Here is a 19034-nt window from a genome sequence, read left to right as displayed (position 1 = left end):
TTTGCCAATCTTAACAAATGGAACTAGTAACAAAAGTTAGAATGCTGCAAAAAGAAGACAAAGTATATTTTTCATTTGAAAAAAAAAGGACAAGATGCTTTTGGTTTCGTGTAACAAAAATAGATTTTTATTACTTAAATATTCGATTTGGACACAAAATGTTTCTATCTATTGTATTCGTTCTTTATAAACCTGATCACAATGCTATAGAAGCAGAAGAATTTTATTTTCTCTCGCATCATTTCTACGAGTATTTTTTTCGGTTGATTCCGTGTTTTTTTTCTTTATTTGTTCAACTTTGGCCCATTTTGTAACAAGAGAGAAAAAGTAAACAAAACTTTATAACCTACTTTTACTGATAAATAAAATATTAAGGATAGCAATAAATGTATGAAATAATCGAATAATTACTTATAAGTATATAGGAAATCGATTCCGTTAGAATGTTTTAAATAATCTGATGATTCATGATGATTTGGGAAATATTTCAACAGCTTCGACTGCAATGCGCTGAATTGTGACGTATTCATCAGTTTGGATTGTGACAAACAATATTAATGGATGAACGATGTGTTTTACATTAACAAAAAACATGTTTGTTTGATTTAAATCATCAGTCTACTCAAATCGCATTGAATCACACTAATTTAGCAAACCAATAATCAAATATTTTTTGTGTGTTTTGTAAATACTTGATGACAAATGGAAAAACAATGAAAATCTAATTGAGAATTATGAAAACGAATCAATAAAAACTAAATAAACAGAAAAAAATGACACGTAAACTATTAACTTCACTGATGTCCATTCGCACTAGGTAATTGCTCAACTAAAGAATGGGCTGGATCTGGATTGGATTGGATATGGCTGCATCTGTAAAAAGAATTGGTTAGCGGCATTATTGAATCGTAAGAGAATCAATTTCGAAAATGACAATCAAAACGGCAAGCGTACCTTAATTATTTTCGAAAAAGTCGTTGTGATTGGTGTATGGGCCGTTGTAAACAGTGATGCAGGTAACGTATTCATTGTATGGCAACGTGGTTTGAAGTTTTGGTGTAACGTAGAAAAATTGCGATTGTCCTGGCTGAGCCACATGATTGACCAGCATTTCGAAGACACGACGCTCGTTATTAGGGTCCATACCTTGATTGATTTCGTCCACACAGCGGAAAGGCACTTGTGACAAATGTTGCAATGACAAACTGTACACAGCGATTGCAACGGCTCGTTCGCCACCCGATTGTACAAACCGATCCAATGCTCGCAATTTCTCATTGTTCCGATATTTTACCCGAATTTCAATACCATACTGTTCGTAGTCTCGTTCGCTGGGGAAAATCAATTCAACTTCGCCCGCACAGTTCATGGAATGCATGAACTCGCTGAAATTGGTGTTGATGGATTTCACAATGCCCGATATTTTTCCGAACCATTTATTGTGCAACGTGTTGATGTCACGCTCCAAATCATTCGATGACTTGTTGTTCTTTTTCAGATCCTTTTTCAGCGCTTCGATGGTCTTGATTCTGCAATGAAAGTTCGGAAATTAAATTGAAATAGAAAAAACCTAAGAAAAATGACGCGGAATTGAATTCTAAAGTTAAAATTACCGTTCATTATAATCGTCAAGAACGGCTTGGTCGTTGGTCGAGCGGCAGTTGATTTGTTGTTCAAGATCTTCCATTTCGTCGGCCAATTCTTTTCGATCTTCGGACAATTCATCGAAATCCTTTTTGTATGGGAATCGATCACCATCCGATGGCCTTCGATTTTCCGTCATTTGCAGTGCAATCACTTGTTTGTCCTTTGTCTCTTGCTTCAACTTATCGAGAATGGTACCGATTCGATCGCACGACCTTTGGATGCGGTCAACTATGTCGTTACACTCCATGAGTTGTGCATCGAAATTGGCGGTACCATTTTTGAAAATGACCAAACGGGCGCGTGCTTTCACTTCATTCAGTTCGATATTTATCATTTGTTCGTAGACAGTGATGGAATTTTCATCGAATTTCAGCATTTTTTTCACAATTTCTTTAGACCGTTTGCTGAAATGCTCCTTCTGACCATCCACATCGATCGGTTCATTGGCCAGGCGTCGCAGTTTATTTTCCTGCATTTTCACCTATGTGGAGTAAGCAGTATGTATTAGCTATTCATGTATGAATGCTTATGTACTAATAAATGCTGATTCAGTGAGCGCGATCAACTCGATAGCAGTCGATCACACTCACAGTCGTTAACAAGTAACAATTGTAACCAAACCATTAACGAAAGCACATCAATAAAGCACATAAAATACACACTCAACGCAATGTCGCCTCGGATAAATCATTATTTGTCATACCTTCTTTTCCAGTTGCTGTAGTTCAAAGATGCGCTTTTGTTGTTCACCTTTCTCTTGGAAACCCGTTTTGCACTGCTCTTCCAACATATTTATGTTTGCTTCGATTTCGTTGCGTTTGTTGAACAACGCGTCACGCTCCCGCGTCAATTTGGCCTTCTGATTCTGCAAATCTAGCAGCTCGCTCTGACTTACGCGCACATTCAACATATTTTTCGATGTCAATACGGTCGACATGAGCGATCGTTGTGATGTGTACTTTGATATTTTGGTCGCGATTCGATGTGTCGATGTAAAGAATAGCATTATTGTTGGCGGCAACAAATCAGCCTTTCGTTCAAGATTGTCGTTACCAATCAGAACATTTTGGAAGTTATATGATTGGCACAAAAAGTTTTGAATCGGCACCGGGGCATCGAAACAATCGATCAGGTAGATTTCACCGCCAATCTTGCGCAAGTCGGTGATTGGCACCTTTTTGGAGAAGAGGAAAATGTGTGTAGTTTTTCAAAAAATTAGAACTGACATTTAAGACCAAAGAAAAATTCACAACTCACCCGTGGCTTGAATCTCAATGTATCCCCTGGCGGCGAATGAACAGCATTGACATGCAGCTTATTATCGACACGGCATATTTTCAGGAATTTATTCATGTCTTCCGTTTCCTCGCAGGTGAAAGCGATGAGGTCTTGGACTCTTACACAATTTTCTATGTACTTGCAGTATTCATTACTCCGTACATTAATCTCCATAATCATCGGTTCGTAGATTTTTCCCCGGAACATGCTCTGATTCTCGCGCAACCATATAACAGCAGAGTATGCATCTGCAAAATTGTTTTGCAAGTAGTTTAGTTTGGCATCGGCCACCGAATTCAGAGCATTGATTCTCTTGTCAACCAAAATCATGTTTGGTTTGACCACATTTTCGATTTGGAAGTTCATTTTTACACGGGATTCGGTCAGAGTGCGGATTCGGTCACGTGTCAGCTGTATTTTTTTATCAATTTCAGTTATTTGTTCCTTGACATGTTCGACTGAGCCAATCGTTTGCAAATAATTGTCGCATTCTTGTTTGTATGTGTTGAGGACAACTTCACTTTCATTGATTTTGTACTCTCGCTCTGCGGCATTCTGAATGCAGGCATCAAGGTCACATTTTGCGTTACGCAATTCATTTTCCAATTTTTCTTGTTCGCCAGCAATGCGGTTCAGTTCATCTACATGTTTCCGTCTCTTAGCAGCTTCACTGGCTAGTGACTTTTCATACTTTTGCCGCTCCTTAATCTTTCCCTCCGCATGTTTCTGCAGGTCATTCCGCTTCTTCAATTCTTCATCCAAATTTTTCTGCGCCAAATCCAAATCTTTGTTGACCTCTTTGCATTTTACGTACGATTCCTGGAAATCCATCCAAGCCAGCTTCTTTTCGATTACGCTTTTCCGGCGCACCAGCTCATCTTGTCGCCGTATATTGTCCACCGTTGGTTGCAGCAATTCAACACGACGCTCATTCTCTTTCAACAGATCGGCTGTTTTCTGATTTTGTTTGTTGCCATTGAGTTGATTGAATCGCAACTCTTTCAACTGATCGAATGTGCTAATCATGTCCTCATCGCACACGGACTTTTGTGTGCTGGCAAACAGTTCTTGTGGATTTTGCTTGGCAAAATCTTGAACACGCTCTTGGGGCAAAAATTGACACAAATTACCCACTTGCACATTCAGTGCACTTATCTCCTCGTTGTACTGCTTTTCGGTGACTTTGAGCTGATCAATGTAGTAGGTGCTCTTGTTCTTTCGATTGAATTCACGTGTAAAGTGCCGCAAATTGCGTCGTTCATCTTTGTACACGGTAACGGTAATTTTTGCTTGGTCTTTGCCATTTTTGACATAGTCGGCAAGTTTATTGCGTTCTGACAGAATTTTTGTACTGCCACCCATTCCGATGATAATGGATGCGACAATCGATGATTTTCCCGTTCCATTTGGACCAATCACCTGATTCAGCAATTAATTTAGAATTAATTGAATACATCATTGTGTCAAACATTTAGCGCAGAATGAAAAAAAAACAAAGCAAACAAAGTAAACAACAAAAACTGTCATCGCTGGCAACTTTTCATCAGATATCGACGCATTGAATCTATTCAGATTGCAGCGATAGCAAATTATTTGTTTACACAGAAAAAAAGACTCACCAGATTCAGTTGTTCGCTGGGATGGACGGTAGCTTCAGTGTGTGTGAGAAAATTCTTCAAATGAATTTTGACGATTTTACCGGCAATCAAATTCTTTGTTTGTGTCAATTCATCGTCCGAATCCATCGGTTGATCTTTTACCGACCGCTCATCATCTGACGAATCGATCTCCATGTTTCAAGACGTTTGTTTCACTTTATTCGAATTTATTTTAAGCAAATACAACCAATTACACCACAATGCTCAATCAAACGTTTTCATCTGGAGCGTTTCGTATGTAAACTAACAAACACAATTTAGACTTTGACATTGATTTGAGCGCGAAAGCCACATCTGTTGGCCGAACCTAGAACTATTTGCAATTCAACAGGCGAAATCAAATAAAACGCAGCGTTTCCAATGTTTTCAATGCATGTGCGTTATGTATTTTGTGTATCGAGTAAGTGTGGATTGTTATTATTTATGTTTATAAATTAAAAATTAAGGCTAATGCTAACGTCGGATTTTTTCGGTGGTTTGGCCGCTTTCAGGTACGGATTGTCTATGATCGGGCTTTTGAGCTGCGGTGATGTGCTAATCGAATCAATGGGCGAACTCTGATGTTCATCAATCGAAATGTTTTTCTCGTCTTTTTCCTTTCCTTCACCGTCTTCGTCGTCGTCGTCATCATCTTTGGCGATCATGTCCTCCGTTCGATTCGCCACCAAATAGTGATATTCCAATTCTTCAAAGTCAAACACCTGATCGGTTGGATTTAGCGCGGCCAAGTACGGTGGAAATGATGGTTTACATGCAATCACTGCAATGGAGAAAAGAACGATTCATATTCAAAATCTTGTCATTCTAAAATGCTGAAGTCGAAACTTTCTCTTTTTTTTCCAACCAATTTAACTCACGTGGAAACATTTGATTGTCCTCCGAGGCAAACAAGCAATCTGTATCGCTGGTCTTGGCCAGAAATCGTGTGAGTGCCTTTTCAATGTCACGCTTTTGCGAAGCGGCCTTTTCACGAATGGCCTCGTATTCAGTCACCGGTTGTTTGTGTGTTGGCGTTCTAACATACGCATGAGGATCTGGCAACGGTGGGAAATGGTTGGGAATGTGCGATGGAAGTGGAACAGACTTTCCAGCTTGCAACAGACTCAATTGCTTTTGCATGGTAATTGTTTGGGGTGATGGAATTTTGTGAATTTTTCGCTTTACAAAATCGGTGACTCCGTGCAGTGGAATACCGAGATTGGTTAACGCCACAACAATATCTCCGAGAAAAGGCTGCGTTCGTCCTGATAGCTCGGCATAATTCTTTGATGTGTGCGCTATTTCTATGATTACTGTTTGGAAATAAGGAATGTAAATGCAATGACTTAAGGCTTTTTTCAATAATTTTTCAATTTTTTCATCAGTTTGCACATTTTTTTCAAGACAACTTACAGCTTTGGAGCATCTAAGAGAAGGAAAAAGCAGAAAAAATTACAAAAAAATCTAAAATTTAGGTGTGAATAGTGTATGAATTTATACCTCTGTCAATGTTTCAACACATTCTTTGTCGGCTTTTCCGAAACCAAGTTCATCTAAAATTCCGGCAACAGCCATCTGAAGAATACTTCGCCTCGGATCCGGCAGCAACTGCTCCTGTTTTTCCATTTTGCCTAAGGAATCCGTCGTGCCAATTTTTAAATAAAACCTTGTGATGAACAAAAAAAAAACCAAATCGTCCGGAATAAACACAAAAACACACGAAAGACAAAGTGACATGAAAGTAAATGTCAATAAGCTAACGCACCGAACGCCATCTATGACGGTCGATGCGTTTTCACGGCTACTGCAATGCTACGCATTCACTTTGCCGTTGCGTAATTCATCACGTAGCCAGGAGGCATTTTTTCCCTCTTCATTGCAAACTGCGTCAGCGCATTTATTTCGCTACAAACAACGTATAAGCGCACACCATCAAAACCATTCGAACATCCTCTATCGTTCTTATTCGTTTTGCCAAGCCACAGCTCCGAAGCCAATAGACGAGAAAGAGAGACGGAATAGAACAAATGGTAAACCCATACAGCGTTGCTGCGTGAGGACACAAACACACACGCATCGCACCTCGCGACGATAACAAGTCACACACAACGGCCAGAGAAAGAAAAACCGTGTGCTAATGTGTGTTGCTGCAAATTTTTTTTTTTTGTAGCATCAAGTAAATAATAATTATCAAGTAATTCAAGTAGTAGTTTCGAACGGTAATCATATTGTGATGAGAAAATTTTTCATACGCGACCACCATAAGAACCAGTCGAAATTCCGTGTGAATAGTGTTGAATTTGTGTGCAAAACGATTCGAATAATCGTGCGATAATTCAAGAAGTGGAACATAGTGATTTTTTCTTGCACAAATGCACAAAGCTGAAGTTGTAGTGTCCGCGCTAAATTATTCAGTCCCCTGTCTACTGTATTTTTATGCTTTTCGCCCATAATAAATAATGTTAACCGATCACCACAAATCCAAATATTTCGGCTCTGTAAGTATTAAAAGAGACAGAAAAATATTCGCGTGTTGCCAAGAGGAGTGCAAAACAGAAAAAAAAACAAATCTGACAAATTTTACAGCGTTTTTTTTTCACTCTCGTTGCACATGAGTGTTATTGTTGTTGTTATTCTATGGATGCTTCGCGTCTGTTCGTTGTCACAAACAACCTTATGAGGTTATGTATGTTCTTTGCGCCAATTTGTGAGCGTTTTTTTCTCTACTTCTTCTTCTTCTTGCATCTTTCTTCTGGTTCTCGGCTGTTGTTATTGCGTGCCCAAGCATGCATCTCGTACCGTTTGTTGTGTGTATTCTATTTATTTTTCACTCATCCGTATATTCTTCTTCTTGCGACTGTTTCGCTAGTAATAATCAATCGCAACGGAGCGAATATCTACATATGTGAAACGACGATCGCATGTGTCTCTGTGTGCATGTATACGCGCTGTATTTTAGAAAGTTGTCTTATTGTACTAAATCAACGCAAAACAAAGAGGAAAAAAACAAATATAGTAAACACTCCAAACAGAAACAGAAATGACGAAGAAATAAATACAACATCGAAGCTTAAAAAGTGTCGTGAACGGTCATAAAGCGAGAACAAGAAGAAAAAAATGTGAACCCAAGAAAAATAATAATTAATTTTTATCGTTAGACACAGCGGTTTCGTCACTGTGAATTTTTATTGGTCGTATTTTTTGTCCAATACTTGTTTTACATACGCAGCGAAAAATAAAAGAAGTGCGTATGTTCTTTTTGGCAACGATTTGAAATTCACACTTTTTAACACCTCATTCAATCCACTCAGCTGATTTGTTTTTTTTTTTGTTTTGACTATTTTGCTTTGCTCATTCATATTTTTTGCCTCACTTCGTGTGCATAACTCATTTCTCTTTCTTCTTCGATAGACAATGCCGAAAACCGTGTACAATTCATCGACCCCGATAAAACCGAACTTCGATCCAGTTAGCAAAAACAGTAGCACCACCAATGTCAATTGCACCATGGATTATGAGAAAATTTTCCCGGGCATTTATTTGACATCGGTGAAAGATTTGTGTTCAGCGGACGATTTGAAAATTTACGGTTTCACACACGTCATTTATATCGACAAGCATATCATGCAAAATAGCGTAACGAGTGCACAACACAATGCAAACAATGCTGGTAAAAATGACCACCACGAAAATGTGATAAAATGTGCGGAAACATCGGTGATTGCATCAATAACCATACGGCAGACGAGCCAACAATCATCGAGCCCAGTATCATGTGTTCCGAGTAGCAGAAGTAGCAGCAATGGCAGTGAGGCCGGCTGCAGCCATAACCGTAGTAGTTCAATGATGGATCGATCATCTTCGGTCCGCTCATCAAAATCAACTGCAACGACTTGTTCCACGTCTATGTCGTACAGCCATCATCAGCACCACGAAATGCCCGTTGACGATGAATCGCCGATGAAACTGTACGCCAGCAACGAAAACCTCTTCGGTCACAGTGATTTCGAGACATTGGAATTAAACTTTGGCGAATCCGCATATTTCACTGCCAACATTCTACCGAATTGCTACAAGGCCGTCGTATTCATTGAGAATGCACTGAAGAATAATGGTGCCGTACTTGTCATCGACTGCATTGGCGAAAATCAAAAATGCATTACAATTGTCATTGGTTTTCTCATGTACAAATACAACAAAAATTTCATGTAAGTTTATTGCGTATCACATGACTGTGTTTATAGTATACTCGACTCTTTTTTTATCGGTTCAACAAACTTATTTTTTTTTCATTTATCGTTGTTTTTGTTCACAGGACCGCTTATCAATTGATAAAACGATTGCATCCAAATATAGAATTAGATAAGTTTTTCACCACACAACTCTACGAGTATGAGCCAATATTGCAGGTTCAGCGTTCACAGTCCGCCGGCAATAGTTGTTCACGTGAACTACGTAGTGCATTACTGAAGCGAAAGAAATCATACGATGATTGCTATTACTACCAATCGGATGTAATGATGCCAACACTGTTGCCGCACAATCCGTTCATTTGCACCGGAGCCGATAATTTTGTTAACAACGTCGAACAAACTACCGATATTCTAATGGAACAATAAACTCTCTCATACTTTTGACAGAATACATATATTTATATGCATAACATTGGATATATATAATCAAGTGATAGGCCACCTTCAGAAAAAAACAAGACACGGAGAAATTGTTTTGAGGTGACAGATGCTAATTAGGATTCAGTTTTTTTTATAAAGACTTTTTTCAAATCTATCCTTTACCATTTGCGAAATTCGTCAAACAGGGAAAACTGAACAACAGTTTCGATTCAGTTTAAAATTGGCTACACTATATTTTATAACCATAACCATACTCTAATGTATCATCATAAAATCATGAGTAGAAAAAAAAAGAACAAACAAAAACACACTGAAATGAATATCACATTTCATCGATCCATATCCTTATCCGCGTAGCGTTTTCTCCTGAAGGGTGTGTACATTATTTTTTTCAATTACTTTCCTTTTATCTCGGACCCATTTGTTCCGAAAACACAATTAGGATTTTTTTTCTTCTTCTTTCATTTGAATTTGTATTCCTAGAGCATAGAATCATGAGCATTAGATCGAAAATATGGTAGAATAAATTGCTGTGCAGCTAATTTAGCCGAAATAGATTTAATTGTTAGGGCAAACATCGTTTTTCAAACACACGCTCGCACACACACTGTTTGTAACACGATTGAGTGCAGCAGCGATGGGAACAGAATCTAGATTTAAATGCATGATGTAGTAGGAAATCTGATGAGAAGAAGAGAAAGAGAAAGAGAATGAAATAGATGAATGAAGAAAAAAAACCTCGATACATGCTATGCGATGTATTTAGTTAGAAAGGTGATTGTTTTTTTTTTAATTTTCTTGACATCGACAGAAACCCGAGCGAAGTCTGTTGCATGGAATTTTTTTGACTGAAATTGTACGAACCAATTTTATGGAAATGATGTAAATAGCAAATCAATTTTGAAAGACGTACTCTGTAAGCTTAGGTCTAACATGCGAAAAACTATATAAAAAATAAAAAACAAAATCCATTTGCAAAATCGATTACTAGGATTGCATTATTATTATTATTATCATTATTATCAATGAGAATAAAATCAACAAATGTTACGTGTTTCAGTTATATCTGAATTTTTTTGTTTGCGCTAAATTTGTGTTAACGAATTTGTGTGTAAAACAAGAGATAGAAAAAAACAATTGTAATTTGCGTGTTCCGGATCTTGTTTTCATCGCATTTTCCTTTCGTGAAACTTTCAATAAAGAAAATTTTAAGTAAAAATTCATCTAAATATGTGTGTTGTTTTTGAGGTGTTCCTATTTTTAGCTTGGACTCATTTCACTTTGATTATTAGTTCGATCTCTTGTTATTCTTCTTCCATTTGCTTGAATGTCTCTTGCAACTTTTTTTGCAATTCCGTGATTTTGGCACACTTGATGACGTGCTGCTTCATTCCCACTTTGCTACGGAAACGCTTGTTGCAAATCTCACAAATGTACTGCGGCTCATTATCGTCCACACCGAATGGCTTCACATCACCCGCCTGACATTGTGCAATATGTTTGCGGCAATTGGAGAAATCGCCAAAGTGACGGTCGCAATCCGGACATTTGTACTGCTTGATACCTAAGTGACGATATACGTGAGCCTTGTGCTGGTCCTGTGGAAAGAAATGAAAGATTATGACAATTAAATGGAAGAGGTTTGATGAGAAAAATTAAACTTTTCTGAATGGTTTTGATGACAATTTTCAGAATTTCCATTTTATTATTATTATTTTATTATTATTATTTTTTGAATGAATTTCAAAAAAAATTATTTGATGAAAAAATGGAACAAAATCCAAGAACGGTTAAAAAAATAAAAGTTTACCTTGCGAACAAAACGCTTTGTACAGAATTCACAATCGAAACCAACACCGGCTTCGTGCTTTTTATGAGTCAGTTCGTGTCCTACAAATAAAAAACGGCATTATTCATGGGCCCATCCTAGAGATTCACAACGACTACTTACTCTTCAGATCGTAGTTTCTTTCGAACGCTCGATCACACTCCGTGCAAACGTGTTGTCGAATATTAACTGTGGCTGAATTGTGTCGTCTCATATGTTTGTGCAGATCTCCTGATGCTCGGAATGCGTAAGTGCAGTTAGGATATGAGCATTTAAACGGTTTTTCGCCGGTGTGGATTCGAACATGTCTGTTTGAATAGAAAAAAAGTGAAAAAGTCAGTGTTGCCTTTGAAAAATGAAAATGATTCAAGCGAAATGTAAATCATACCTTGTCAAATCGCCTGTGCATGTGAACGAGCGATCGCAGTACTGACAGATTTTGCTCTTTTGCTTCGAGTGTAAGCGAAGAATGTGCGGACCCAGACTGTATCTATTTGAAACCATTTCAGGACAGAGGGGACATTGAAACTTGTTGTCTTCCGTTGGAACTGCATTTTGTACAATTTTTTGAATGTATTCGTTGGTCATCTTTTCCGATTTATTGATAGTGGTATTCAACAGTTTGGAGTCTGGATCATTTTCTGGACTTTCTTCGATTTTTATTTTGTCTAATTGTTTGTTGAAGCGTTTTTGGGCAATTTGCTGGAGTTTGCCAACTTCAAGCTTGACAGGAACTTTGTCAACCTGTACATCCACGTACTCGATCTCTTCTGTGGCCTCCTCATTCGCAACAATGCGACAGTGAACGCTGTTACTGTCTTTGCCAACAACTTCAAAATCAATGCCATTATCAATGTGTTCCAGTGGGTTTGTGGTTTCGTACAGTTGTTCTTCGACCACATCCAGCAATTCGTACTCCTCTTCATCGTCACCAGACTGAACGATCACCATAACCGCTTGATTTTCTGCCGATTCTGACACGATATTTTGATCATTTAGCATAACATAGGCGCCGTCATCTGTTACTATCTGCTGCTCATCGATCTCATAGTTTTCCGGCATGTAAGCATATTCTTCAACATTTTCGGCCACAATCAACTCACCCTCTGGATTATCATAGTATACTTCGGGCTCTTGAGCATGTTTTTCTTCAATCTTCACGAATTCGGCTCCATGTTCAACACCCTCTTCTACATCACTGTCATCGCCCAGTTTGGCAATCAACTCGAAAATATCTTGTTGCGCTTTGCTTGTCTTTTCGAAAATTTCCTGTTGCACTTGCAACAGTTTTTGTTGTGCCGTTAACTGAGCCTTCAATTGTTCGCGTAGCTTTTGTTTGGTTGGTGATGCTTGCTTGGCGGCAACCCTTTTCTTACTTTTTTCCGTCGTACTCTTTTTATCCAACGTTTGCTGAATGACTTCCAATTGCTTTTTGTAGTTCAGAATTTTGGATTTTTGATCTGATTGTGGTTTTGATACACTCGATGTGCCCGCATGATTGCTTGCAATGTGTTTCTTCAGCCAAGTCACCGTTGAAAAATGTAAATTACAATGTTTGCAAATGATATCTTTCGTTTCCGGTGTCTTTGCCGTTGCTTCTTTTGATTTTGCCTCTGGTTTGCTGACCACATTCATTCGTGGCTTAACATTTTGCTGCGAAAATTTCGGCAATTTCAAATGAGTGGAATTTTAACGATTTATTCGGGCTTTTCACACTTACCTTCAACTCCACTTGAGATATGGGCTTTGGCGCCGTCGAAATACTCTTCACCGACCGTGTGTCGTGTGTTTTGCTGACACTTGCTGGCGTACTCACTTTTGCAACGGTCAGCGATTTTACGCCGTTCTCATTTCGTACCGACACCAATTTGCTTTGCAGCACTTTTAATTTGTCGGGTTTTTTTTGAATCACTTGCGATTTCTTCGCAACATTTAGCACCTTCGTCGGGACTGACGCACTAATGGAGTGCGGTGGCTTTGTTTTTGTTTTGTCCAATTCTTTTTCGCGCTGTCTCTTGTTACCCTTCATCTTAACGTCAATGGATGGAATTTCATGAAATTACGAATTTTTTCCACTTTATTTCACAGAAAACAATGGATTTTCAATATGTTTTATGGATTTTTAAGGCGATTTCGTGATGCGTTGTTTTTGATGAACTTTGATGAGAAAAAAAACTTGTATGTGAAAACAAGGCGAAATGTCATTTCAGGGTCTCCATTTGCAATAGTTTCAGTGTGAGTGGAACGGTTGAATGTGTGAAAGTGGAGAGGATTTTCATACTTAATAGAAGGTCAGAAAATGAATTGAGTTTTGAAATGCAGTGAATGTTTCAGCAATAATCGTGAAAATATGCCAATTTCTTCGATGTTAAGTTTGTTTTATTTGGAATAAAATATTGAAACATAATATTCAAGCGCTTCAAATTGTAACGCCCAACAATTCTACAACTGTTGACATTCTCCACTTGCCAATATTGGCCGACTCAGCGACGGCTGTCATTTGTTTATTCAGCAATAATATCACTTACTCGCACTCATATGTTTGAACAATGGAATTCAAAACGATGTGACATTGCATATGATTTTTTCAGAATTTTCAATGAGTTTCTGTTCTGATCTAGCTAATTTATTTTATCGGATTTTCATTTTGATCTTTGGACTTCATTTTTGATATGTTGCAACGTATGAAGTATTAAGTTGATGTTCGATGTTAGAGAGACTGAAAATTGAATACGGACTTTTTATATATATCCAAAAATACTTGCTGTATTTGAAAGCAAGATCAAACTAAATAAAAAATCAATGAATTGATACCTTTCTATTTCTTCTGCTGTTATGATATTGAAAAAAGGGATAACATTTGGGCTATGAACAATCGAAGTTCGTCTGTCGAACAAGTAAATTTGAAGCAGATGTTTTGAAAAACGGAAAAGAAATGCAGAGAAACGCCTAATAAAATAGAGCGTTATTCATTTTATGAGTTACTTTCAAATGAGACGTCATGACATTAGAAAGTTCTGGTCAATTTTTCAGCTGAAGCATGTACTCCAGAGTTCGACTGAGTTGATTAATTTGGTTCGACCCTTATAACAGTTAAGGGGAGTTACAAAAATGTAGAAGATTCTATGTATTTGAAAAGCAGGCGAAAAAAAAACCAAATGTGGCGTCTCCATTTGAATTCGTTTTTGTATTGTGTAGTATTGGAAAATAACATAATCTCGAACAAACTTGCATTTTTTCATCGACATTCTCAATCGTTTTATTTTTGGTCAATTAAATAAAAAAAAACTCATACTGTCTCCAAGATACAAGCATTGTAAAAGAGTTGTGGCGAAGATCCACTAGGAAAACGTCTCACAAACATTCTGATGGAGCGGCGAAATAGTGCATTTGATGACGTTTGTCTCGCCCGTAAGTCGTAAACACCAATAGATGTTTGACATTTTGTTGTCAAACAAGGGAAAAAAGATATAGTTTCTACATAAAACAATTAGCTAGGGAATAAGCAGCTACAACTCCGGAATGAAAAGTTTTTTTTTTCCAATGTGCCACACAAAACGGGACGACAATTCAGTTAAATCACTCGTTGCATATTAAAAATTAATTTTGTACATTGTAAAAATATAGAGAAGAAGAAATAAAACGATGGCAAGTGAAACAGATCCAGATGGTGTTAGCCTAAATGGTGATTGTGAAATAGACGACGATGATACAGCGCTTAGTCCATTAAGTTCGCTGCTTGTGCCTGAAATTGCATTATCCGATGGAAACGATTTCGACGATGGAAACGATGATTTTGACGAAATAAATGGTCAAAATGGACCGGACACCATAGTAAGAAATGGTATACGGTCGTATAAATGTGACGTGTGTGAGAAAGAGTTCAAACGGAAGGCTCATTTAAGGTAATAACACAATGGAAATTGTATTGAATTTTGGTTTCACAAATAGTTTCAACATGTTTTTGTGTGTGTTTTTTCATTTAAGGCGCCATTATCGCCTGCACACGGGCGAACGTCCCTACGATTGTCAATGGTGTGGTCAAACATTTGCACGTTCAGAGCAGAGAAATCAGCACATTGCCCGAGAACATAAGCAGTCACACATTACCTGTTCGATTTGTAGCAAGGGTTTTCGTACCGACGAAGAGCGCATGAATCACATGGTGTTGCATTTGGAAAACAAATACTTTCGATGCACAATTTGCATGAAGGAATTCGACAAAGCCAGTGCATTAGCCGGTCATATGCGAATGCATACACAACACGAACCGATCAGTATATCGCGTAAGACGTTCAAATGCACCACGTGTGACATGGAATTTTCGCGATTCGACCATCTCATCCGCCATCAAACCGTGCACTCAGGTGTAAAAATGTTCCAGTGCAAGTATTGTATGAAACGTTTTACACGAGCCGACAATCGAACCAAACATGAAAAAACGTGTCGCATCGGCAAACCATCGTCACCATCGAATGAAGAAGACAACGGCGAGGTAAAAGATGATTTACAAATCAAAACCGAACCCGAGCACATGGATCCATTGGCGATTATCAATGTGGCATCGATTCCAGAACATTATTTCGAAGACATTGATACCAGCAACAACACAGACGATTTACTCGACAACATCGATCTGTTCCAAGATGAACCGCAACCTGAAGAGAGTCTCCTTCAAATTGATCAGACGAAGTGCGTCGTCAATGCCGCTGAATATGTACGCATGAAACAAAGTGAAGCGGATAAGGATCTGAAAAAAATGGGCGGCATTCGCCAGAGAGTCGAACGACCGAAATTAACAAAAGAAGAGATTGAAACACTCACATGCAATATTTGTGGTAAAACCCTCGCACAGAAATATCATCTCGTTCGTCACAAAGTCATTCATCTCAATCAAAAGCCATACAAATGTTTGAGGTGCTCTCGTTCATTTGCCCGGCGCGAACATCTACGGTGAGGATCTTGTTGTAGCTGATTTTGTATTGTTGCATACTAATTTTCTTCCCATTTTTTGGTTTCAGACATCATTTATTCACTCACAAAAGACAATCGGACAAGATGAATCAATTGCAAGAAGCACACAAAAGAGATATTCGATCTACGACTCCACAAAAAACTGTGAAAATCGAACAAAACACACCATCCGCATCGTCTTCCCATACATTCAAACGCGATGACTTAACTGGAACGTTGCGACAACAGCTACTCCATCGATTCAAACTGTTTGCAATTAAGCTGAAGAATGAGAATATGAATCGCGAGAATGGCGATTTCTACGAGCAATGTTTCAATTTTATGGGCAATTTACTTTTGTCCAATATCCAGGGCGTTAGCAAAGAAATGTTCTCGATTGTCTCCAGTACCAGCAAACCAATGCCAATTCTAAAAACTCCACCTGCCCCATCACTGCCAACGGTCACAATTAAACGTGAAGATGGCAATTTATTCGTTAAAAAATTCTCATGTACCAATTGTGACGCTACCTTCCCGAGTCTCAGGCACCTTGAAAGACACGCCGTTCAGCACACTGGTGAAAAACCGCATATCTGCGAGGTAAGTGGCTTTTCGATTTTTGTTTAGTTTATTGGAAGAAATTTCCACTTGCCATGATAATAATTCCCAAACAATGTCTAATGCAAATTCTCTACATTTTCAGGTGTGTGGCAATCGTTTCACCCGAGCAGAGCACAAACGAAGGCACATGGCCATTCATACGAATTCACAAAACTACGAGTGTGAAATATGTCTCAAAAAGTTCAACCGTTCCGATCATATGGTCGCCCACTTCAAGGTACACCACCAAGGTATCAAGCCGTACAAGTGCAAGTTTTTGTGCGGAGAGCGATTTGACACGTTCAAAGAGAAACTGTACCATTCGCGACATTGTATGTTTATACCGCCAGCACTGGATCCAATGGATAAAGACGATGAAATGATGCCGAGCAGTGGCGAATCACAAGAAGACGTTCCAATGCCCGACGACCCATTCGCCAACGGTCAATTAGAAACTGACGATCCACAACAGTTTCAGAGTCATTTCATTAAAACGGAAAACGATTATGTGGAAGACAATTATGATGAAATGTATGGTTATTAGCGCGGTTTTTCTTTCTTTTAAATTCTTAAGTTATATCGTTTGGTATAAGCTAAGCAATCATTTTATCTAATTCCCAACATTAATTGTAACGAAATTCTACTTCTTTTTTAATCTCATTCATTTGCTTTATTTTTATTCAGGCGTGGATTAAATATATAGGGAATCGTAACAATTTTAATACTAAAAAGAAATTTTAACTCAGAATATTTTCAAAAAGCAAAGGATAAATAAAGCGTATATTTTGAATGAAGTGTACAAAAATGTTACAGGCTTTCATTAATTCTCTTTCAATTTGTGTTAGTTTTGAATATATCGATACGTTTTTAAAACCGATTTTAGCTGACAAAATTCCAGATTATTTCGATTTGAGCGTATTCAAACGTGATTCAAGTTTAGCCACTTCCTTCTTAACGTTCTCCAAATTCACAGCGAATGCTTCTTGTACGTTTTGCAAGAGTTTTTTATTGCCCGCTAGACTAGTCAATAGAGTTTGCTGCTGTGCTTCGAGCTCAGCAATGATTTTGCTGAAATTGGTCGCTGAAAAGAGAAGAAACGCAATTCATTAATCGAAATCCATTGAAAATGCTGAAAAATTTGCGCGTCTTACCATAGTTATGAAGATTTTCAAGGGCTTGCATACGTTGCAGCATATTTGGTAGCAATTGTGCGATTGGTTCGGCTCGCTTAGCTATTTCGTACAGTTCAATAGTTTTTTGATCAACTGATGCATCTTTGCTGATGCTGTTCGATGTGGCTACAATTGCGTCCATTTTGTTGGCTAAATTCTCAATTCGAGTTTCGATCACATCCAATTGAGTCGGTTGTAGCAGAGCTGCGATGGTGGACACTTTTTGAACAGCATCCAGTAAATTATTGGAATGTAATGCCAATGACAATCGTGTCAATTTCTCCGGCTGTGCACCAATCACCGATTCAATGCCGTGCAATTTATTCTCAAGCTCAGCGATTCGTGACGATGCCACCAATTCGGTGGCTGATTTTACTGGCACTTGAACGGATGAGCTGCTTTTCTTGTATTCATCAATTTGAGTCAATAGCTTCTTCATTTCAGCGTCTGCAGTGGCTGTGGTCGCTTCAGATCCTAACACTTGCTCTAATCGTAAACCAGTCAAAACTTTTTTGGCATTGTTCACAACATTGCCAATTGCTTCGTAGCATTGTTTATCCTCCTTCGATGTGGTTTTATCCGTGTTTAAGCCATCCAATTCCTGCATCAGTTCGTCCATTTCCAGCTGAAGACGACGACACTTTTGAACCGGTGTCTCTTTTTCCTCATCGTCCGTACCGTATTCATAGATTCCAGAACGTGCATCATAACCAGTGCGTAAACGACGACTTATACGATCCGAAAAGTCCACGTAGCCGGTTAGATACTTGCCTTTGAATTTGTTGTACGCATCCTTTGGAGAAATGTGTAAACGTTCAATGTGTTCGGTTTCGGGCTCCTCGTAGAAATCCGGCGACTCTACTTCAGGTACGTCGGGAGTTTCATACACATCGGGCTCGTCGTGTGCCTGAAACATGAATGCGAATTGTTAGACATTTTACCTAGGCGTTGGTCACCAAACAAATATTTTGTTTCAGATAGGAAATAATGTGAAGTCACGGCAACGACATTTGGTCACACTTACGATTCCGGGCAGATCTTCGAATTTTGGATCAACCATTTTGTTGATTTTTTCTATAAAATCTCTTGGGAACTTTAGTTTTTAGATTGTGAAAGTGGTCTTTTTCCGTCCAACAAAACAAAATCAACCTACTATATGTCATTACAATTACTCATTCGCCTCTATTCAGCACTTGACAGATACTTTTTAACGCAGACAACTCTAAGTAAGCGGCAATACTTTAGCCAAAGTACGAACGGTGTATTTTACATTCATACAACGGCG

The 19034-nt window shown here is 38.4% G+C and overlaps 6 protein-coding genes across 7 annotated transcripts; 2 read left to right on the top strand and 4 right to left on the bottom strand.

Moving 5' to 3' along the window:
* Positions 1 to 98: 98 nt before the first annotated feature.
* On the bottom strand, positions 99 to 4936 carry LOC129574188 (structural maintenance of chromosomes protein 5). Its single transcript, XM_055455785.1, has 6 exons — positions 4545 to 4936; positions 2905 to 4344; positions 2351 to 2821; positions 1614 to 2128; positions 955 to 1529; positions 99 to 873 (listed from the first exon to the last, which is right to left on the bottom strand). The coding sequence occupies exons 1-5, from the start codon at positions 4716 to 4718 to the stop codon at positions 956 to 958; spliced, it is 3174 nt and encodes a 1057-aa protein (XP_055311760.1). The 5' UTR covers positions 4719 to 4936; the 3' UTR covers positions 99 to 873; position 955.
* Positions 4937 to 4943: 7 nt separating this feature from the next.
* LOC129574169 (transcription initiation factor TFIID subunit 8-like) lies at positions 4944 to 6299 on the bottom strand. The gene is made up of 4 exons (XM_055455726.1): positions 6063 to 6299; positions 5976 to 5988; positions 5441 to 5875; positions 4944 to 5343 (listed from the first exon to the last, which is right to left on the bottom strand). Exons 1-4 carry the CDS (start codon positions 6297 to 6299, stop codon positions 5018 to 5020), a joined length of 1011 nt encoding a protein of 336 aa, XP_055311701.1. The 3' UTR covers positions 4944 to 5017.
* A 117-nt stretch (positions 6300 to 6416) lies between these two features.
* LOC129574168 (uncharacterized) lies at positions 6417 to 10425 on the top strand. 2 transcript variants are annotated; one of them, XM_055455698.1, is made up of 3 exons: positions 6417 to 7060; positions 7974 to 8770; positions 8878 to 10425. In XM_055455698.1, exons 1-3 carry the CDS (start codon positions 7022 to 7024, stop codon positions 9179 to 9181), a joined length of 1140 nt encoding a protein of 379 aa, XP_055311673.1. In that variant the 5' UTR covers positions 6417 to 7021; the 3' UTR covers positions 9182 to 10425. The 2 variants fall into 2 exon arrangements, with proteins under 2 accessions (XP_055311673.1, XP_055311684.1); XM_055455709.1 differs by lacking the exon at positions 6417 to 7060 and adding an exon at positions 7364 to 7806.
* LOC129574090 (zinc finger protein 449) lies at positions 10168 to 13943 on the bottom strand. The gene is made up of 5 exons (XM_055455498.1): positions 12745 to 13943; positions 11413 to 12677; positions 11148 to 11332; positions 11007 to 11086; positions 10168 to 10794 (listed from the first exon to the last, which is right to left on the bottom strand). The coding sequence occupies exons 1-5, from the start codon at positions 13051 to 13053 to the stop codon at positions 10501 to 10503; spliced, it is 2133 nt and encodes a 710-aa protein (XP_055311473.1). The 5' UTR covers positions 13054 to 13943; the 3' UTR covers positions 10168 to 10500.
* Positions 13944 to 14456: 513 nt separating this feature from the next.
* Positions 14457 to 17382, top strand: LOC129574083 (zinc finger protein 436-like). Its single transcript, XM_055455484.1, has 4 exons — positions 14457 to 14929; positions 15012 to 15977; positions 16046 to 16577; positions 16681 to 17382. Exons 1-4 carry the CDS (start codon positions 14670 to 14672, stop codon positions 17119 to 17121), a joined length of 2199 nt encoding a protein of 732 aa, XP_055311459.1. The 5' UTR covers positions 14457 to 14669; the 3' UTR covers positions 17122 to 17382.
* LOC129574164 (dynactin subunit 2-like) lies at positions 17222 to 18937 on the bottom strand. Its single transcript, XM_055455683.1, has 3 exons — positions 18774 to 18937; positions 17729 to 18656; positions 17222 to 17658 (listed from the first exon to the last, which is right to left on the bottom strand). Exons 1-3 carry the CDS (start codon positions 18807 to 18809, stop codon positions 17477 to 17479), a joined length of 1146 nt encoding a protein of 381 aa, XP_055311658.1. The 5' UTR covers positions 18810 to 18937; the 3' UTR covers positions 17222 to 17476.
* Positions 18938 to 19034: the final 97 nt, after the last annotated feature.

The sequence above is a fragment of the Sitodiplosis mosellana genome, unplaced genomic scaffold, assembly GCF_009176505.1.
Source record: "Sitodiplosis mosellana isolate CC-2019 unplaced genomic scaffold, AAFC_SMos_1.0 Smas_scaffold_1, whole genome shotgun sequence".
NCBI classification, from domain to species: Eukaryota; Metazoa; Arthropoda; class Insecta; order Diptera; family Cecidomyiidae; genus Sitodiplosis; species Sitodiplosis mosellana.
This window is presented reverse-complemented; position numbering and strand designations above follow the sequence as displayed.

Coding starts and splice junctions, on each gene's coding strand:
- LOC129574090 (XM_055455498.1), bottom strand. CDS start 13,053: ATGAAGGGTAACAAGAGACAGCGCGAAAAAGAATTGGACAAAACAAAA. Junction 11,333..11,412: donor TGCACAGGCGATTTGACAAG/GTATGATTTACA, acceptor CTATTCAAACAG/ACATGTTCGAATCCACACCG. Junction 10,795..11,006: donor CAAAGCGTTTTGTTCGCAAG/GTAAACTTTTAT, acceptor TTCTTTCCACAG/GACCAGCACAAGGCTCACGT.
- LOC129574169 (XM_055455726.1), bottom strand. CDS start 6,299: ATGTCACTTTGTCTTTCGTGTGTTTTTGTGTTTATTCCGGACGATTTG. Junction 5,344..5,440: donor GGACAATCAAATGTTTCCAC/GTGAGTTAAATT, acceptor TCTCCATTGCAG/TGATTGCATGTAAACCATCA.
- LOC129574083 (XM_055455484.1), top strand. CDS start 14,670: ATGGCAAGTGAAACAGATCCAGATGGTGTTAGCCTAAATGGTGATTGT. Junction 14,930..15,011: donor AAACGGAAGGCTCATTTAAG/GTAATAACACAA, acceptor TTTTCATTTAAG/GCGCCATTATCGCCTGCACA. Junction 16,578..16,680: donor AAAAACCGCATATCTGCGAG/GTAAGTGGCTTT, acceptor CTACATTTTCAG/GTGTGTGGCAATCGTTTCAC.
- LOC129574168 (XM_055455698.1), top strand. CDS start 7,022: ATGTTAACCGATCACCACAAATCCAAATATTTCGGCTCT. Junction 7,061..7,973: donor AATCCAAATATTTCGGCTCT/GTAAGTATTAAA, acceptor CTTCTTCGATAG/ACAATGCCGAAAACCGTGTA. Junction 8,771..8,877: donor AAATACAACAAAAATTTCAT/GTAAGTTTATTG, acceptor TTTTGTTCACAG/GACCGCTTATCAATTGATAA.
- LOC129574164 (XM_055455683.1), bottom strand. CDS start 18,809: ATGGTTGATCCAAAATTCGAAGATCTGCCCGGAATC. Junction 18,657..18,773: donor TCGAAGATCTGCCCGGAATC/GTAAGTGTGACC, acceptor TTCATGTTTCAG/GCACACGACGAGCCCGATGT. Junction 17,659..17,728: donor TGAAAATCTTCATAACTATG/GTAAGACGCGCA, acceptor TTCTCTTTTCAG/CGACCAATTTCAGCAAAATC.
- LOC129574188 (XM_055455785.1), bottom strand. CDS start 4,718: ATGGAGATCGATTCGTCAGATGATGAGCGGTCGGTAAAAGATCAACCG. Junction 4,345..4,544: donor CCAGCGAACAACTGAATCTG/GTGAGTCTTTTT, acceptor TTGCTGAATCAG/GTGATTGGTCCAAATGGAAC. Junction 2,822..2,904: donor CATTGAGATTCAAGCCACGG/GTGAGTTGTGAA, acceptor TTCTCCAAAAAG/GTGCCAATCACCGACTTGCG.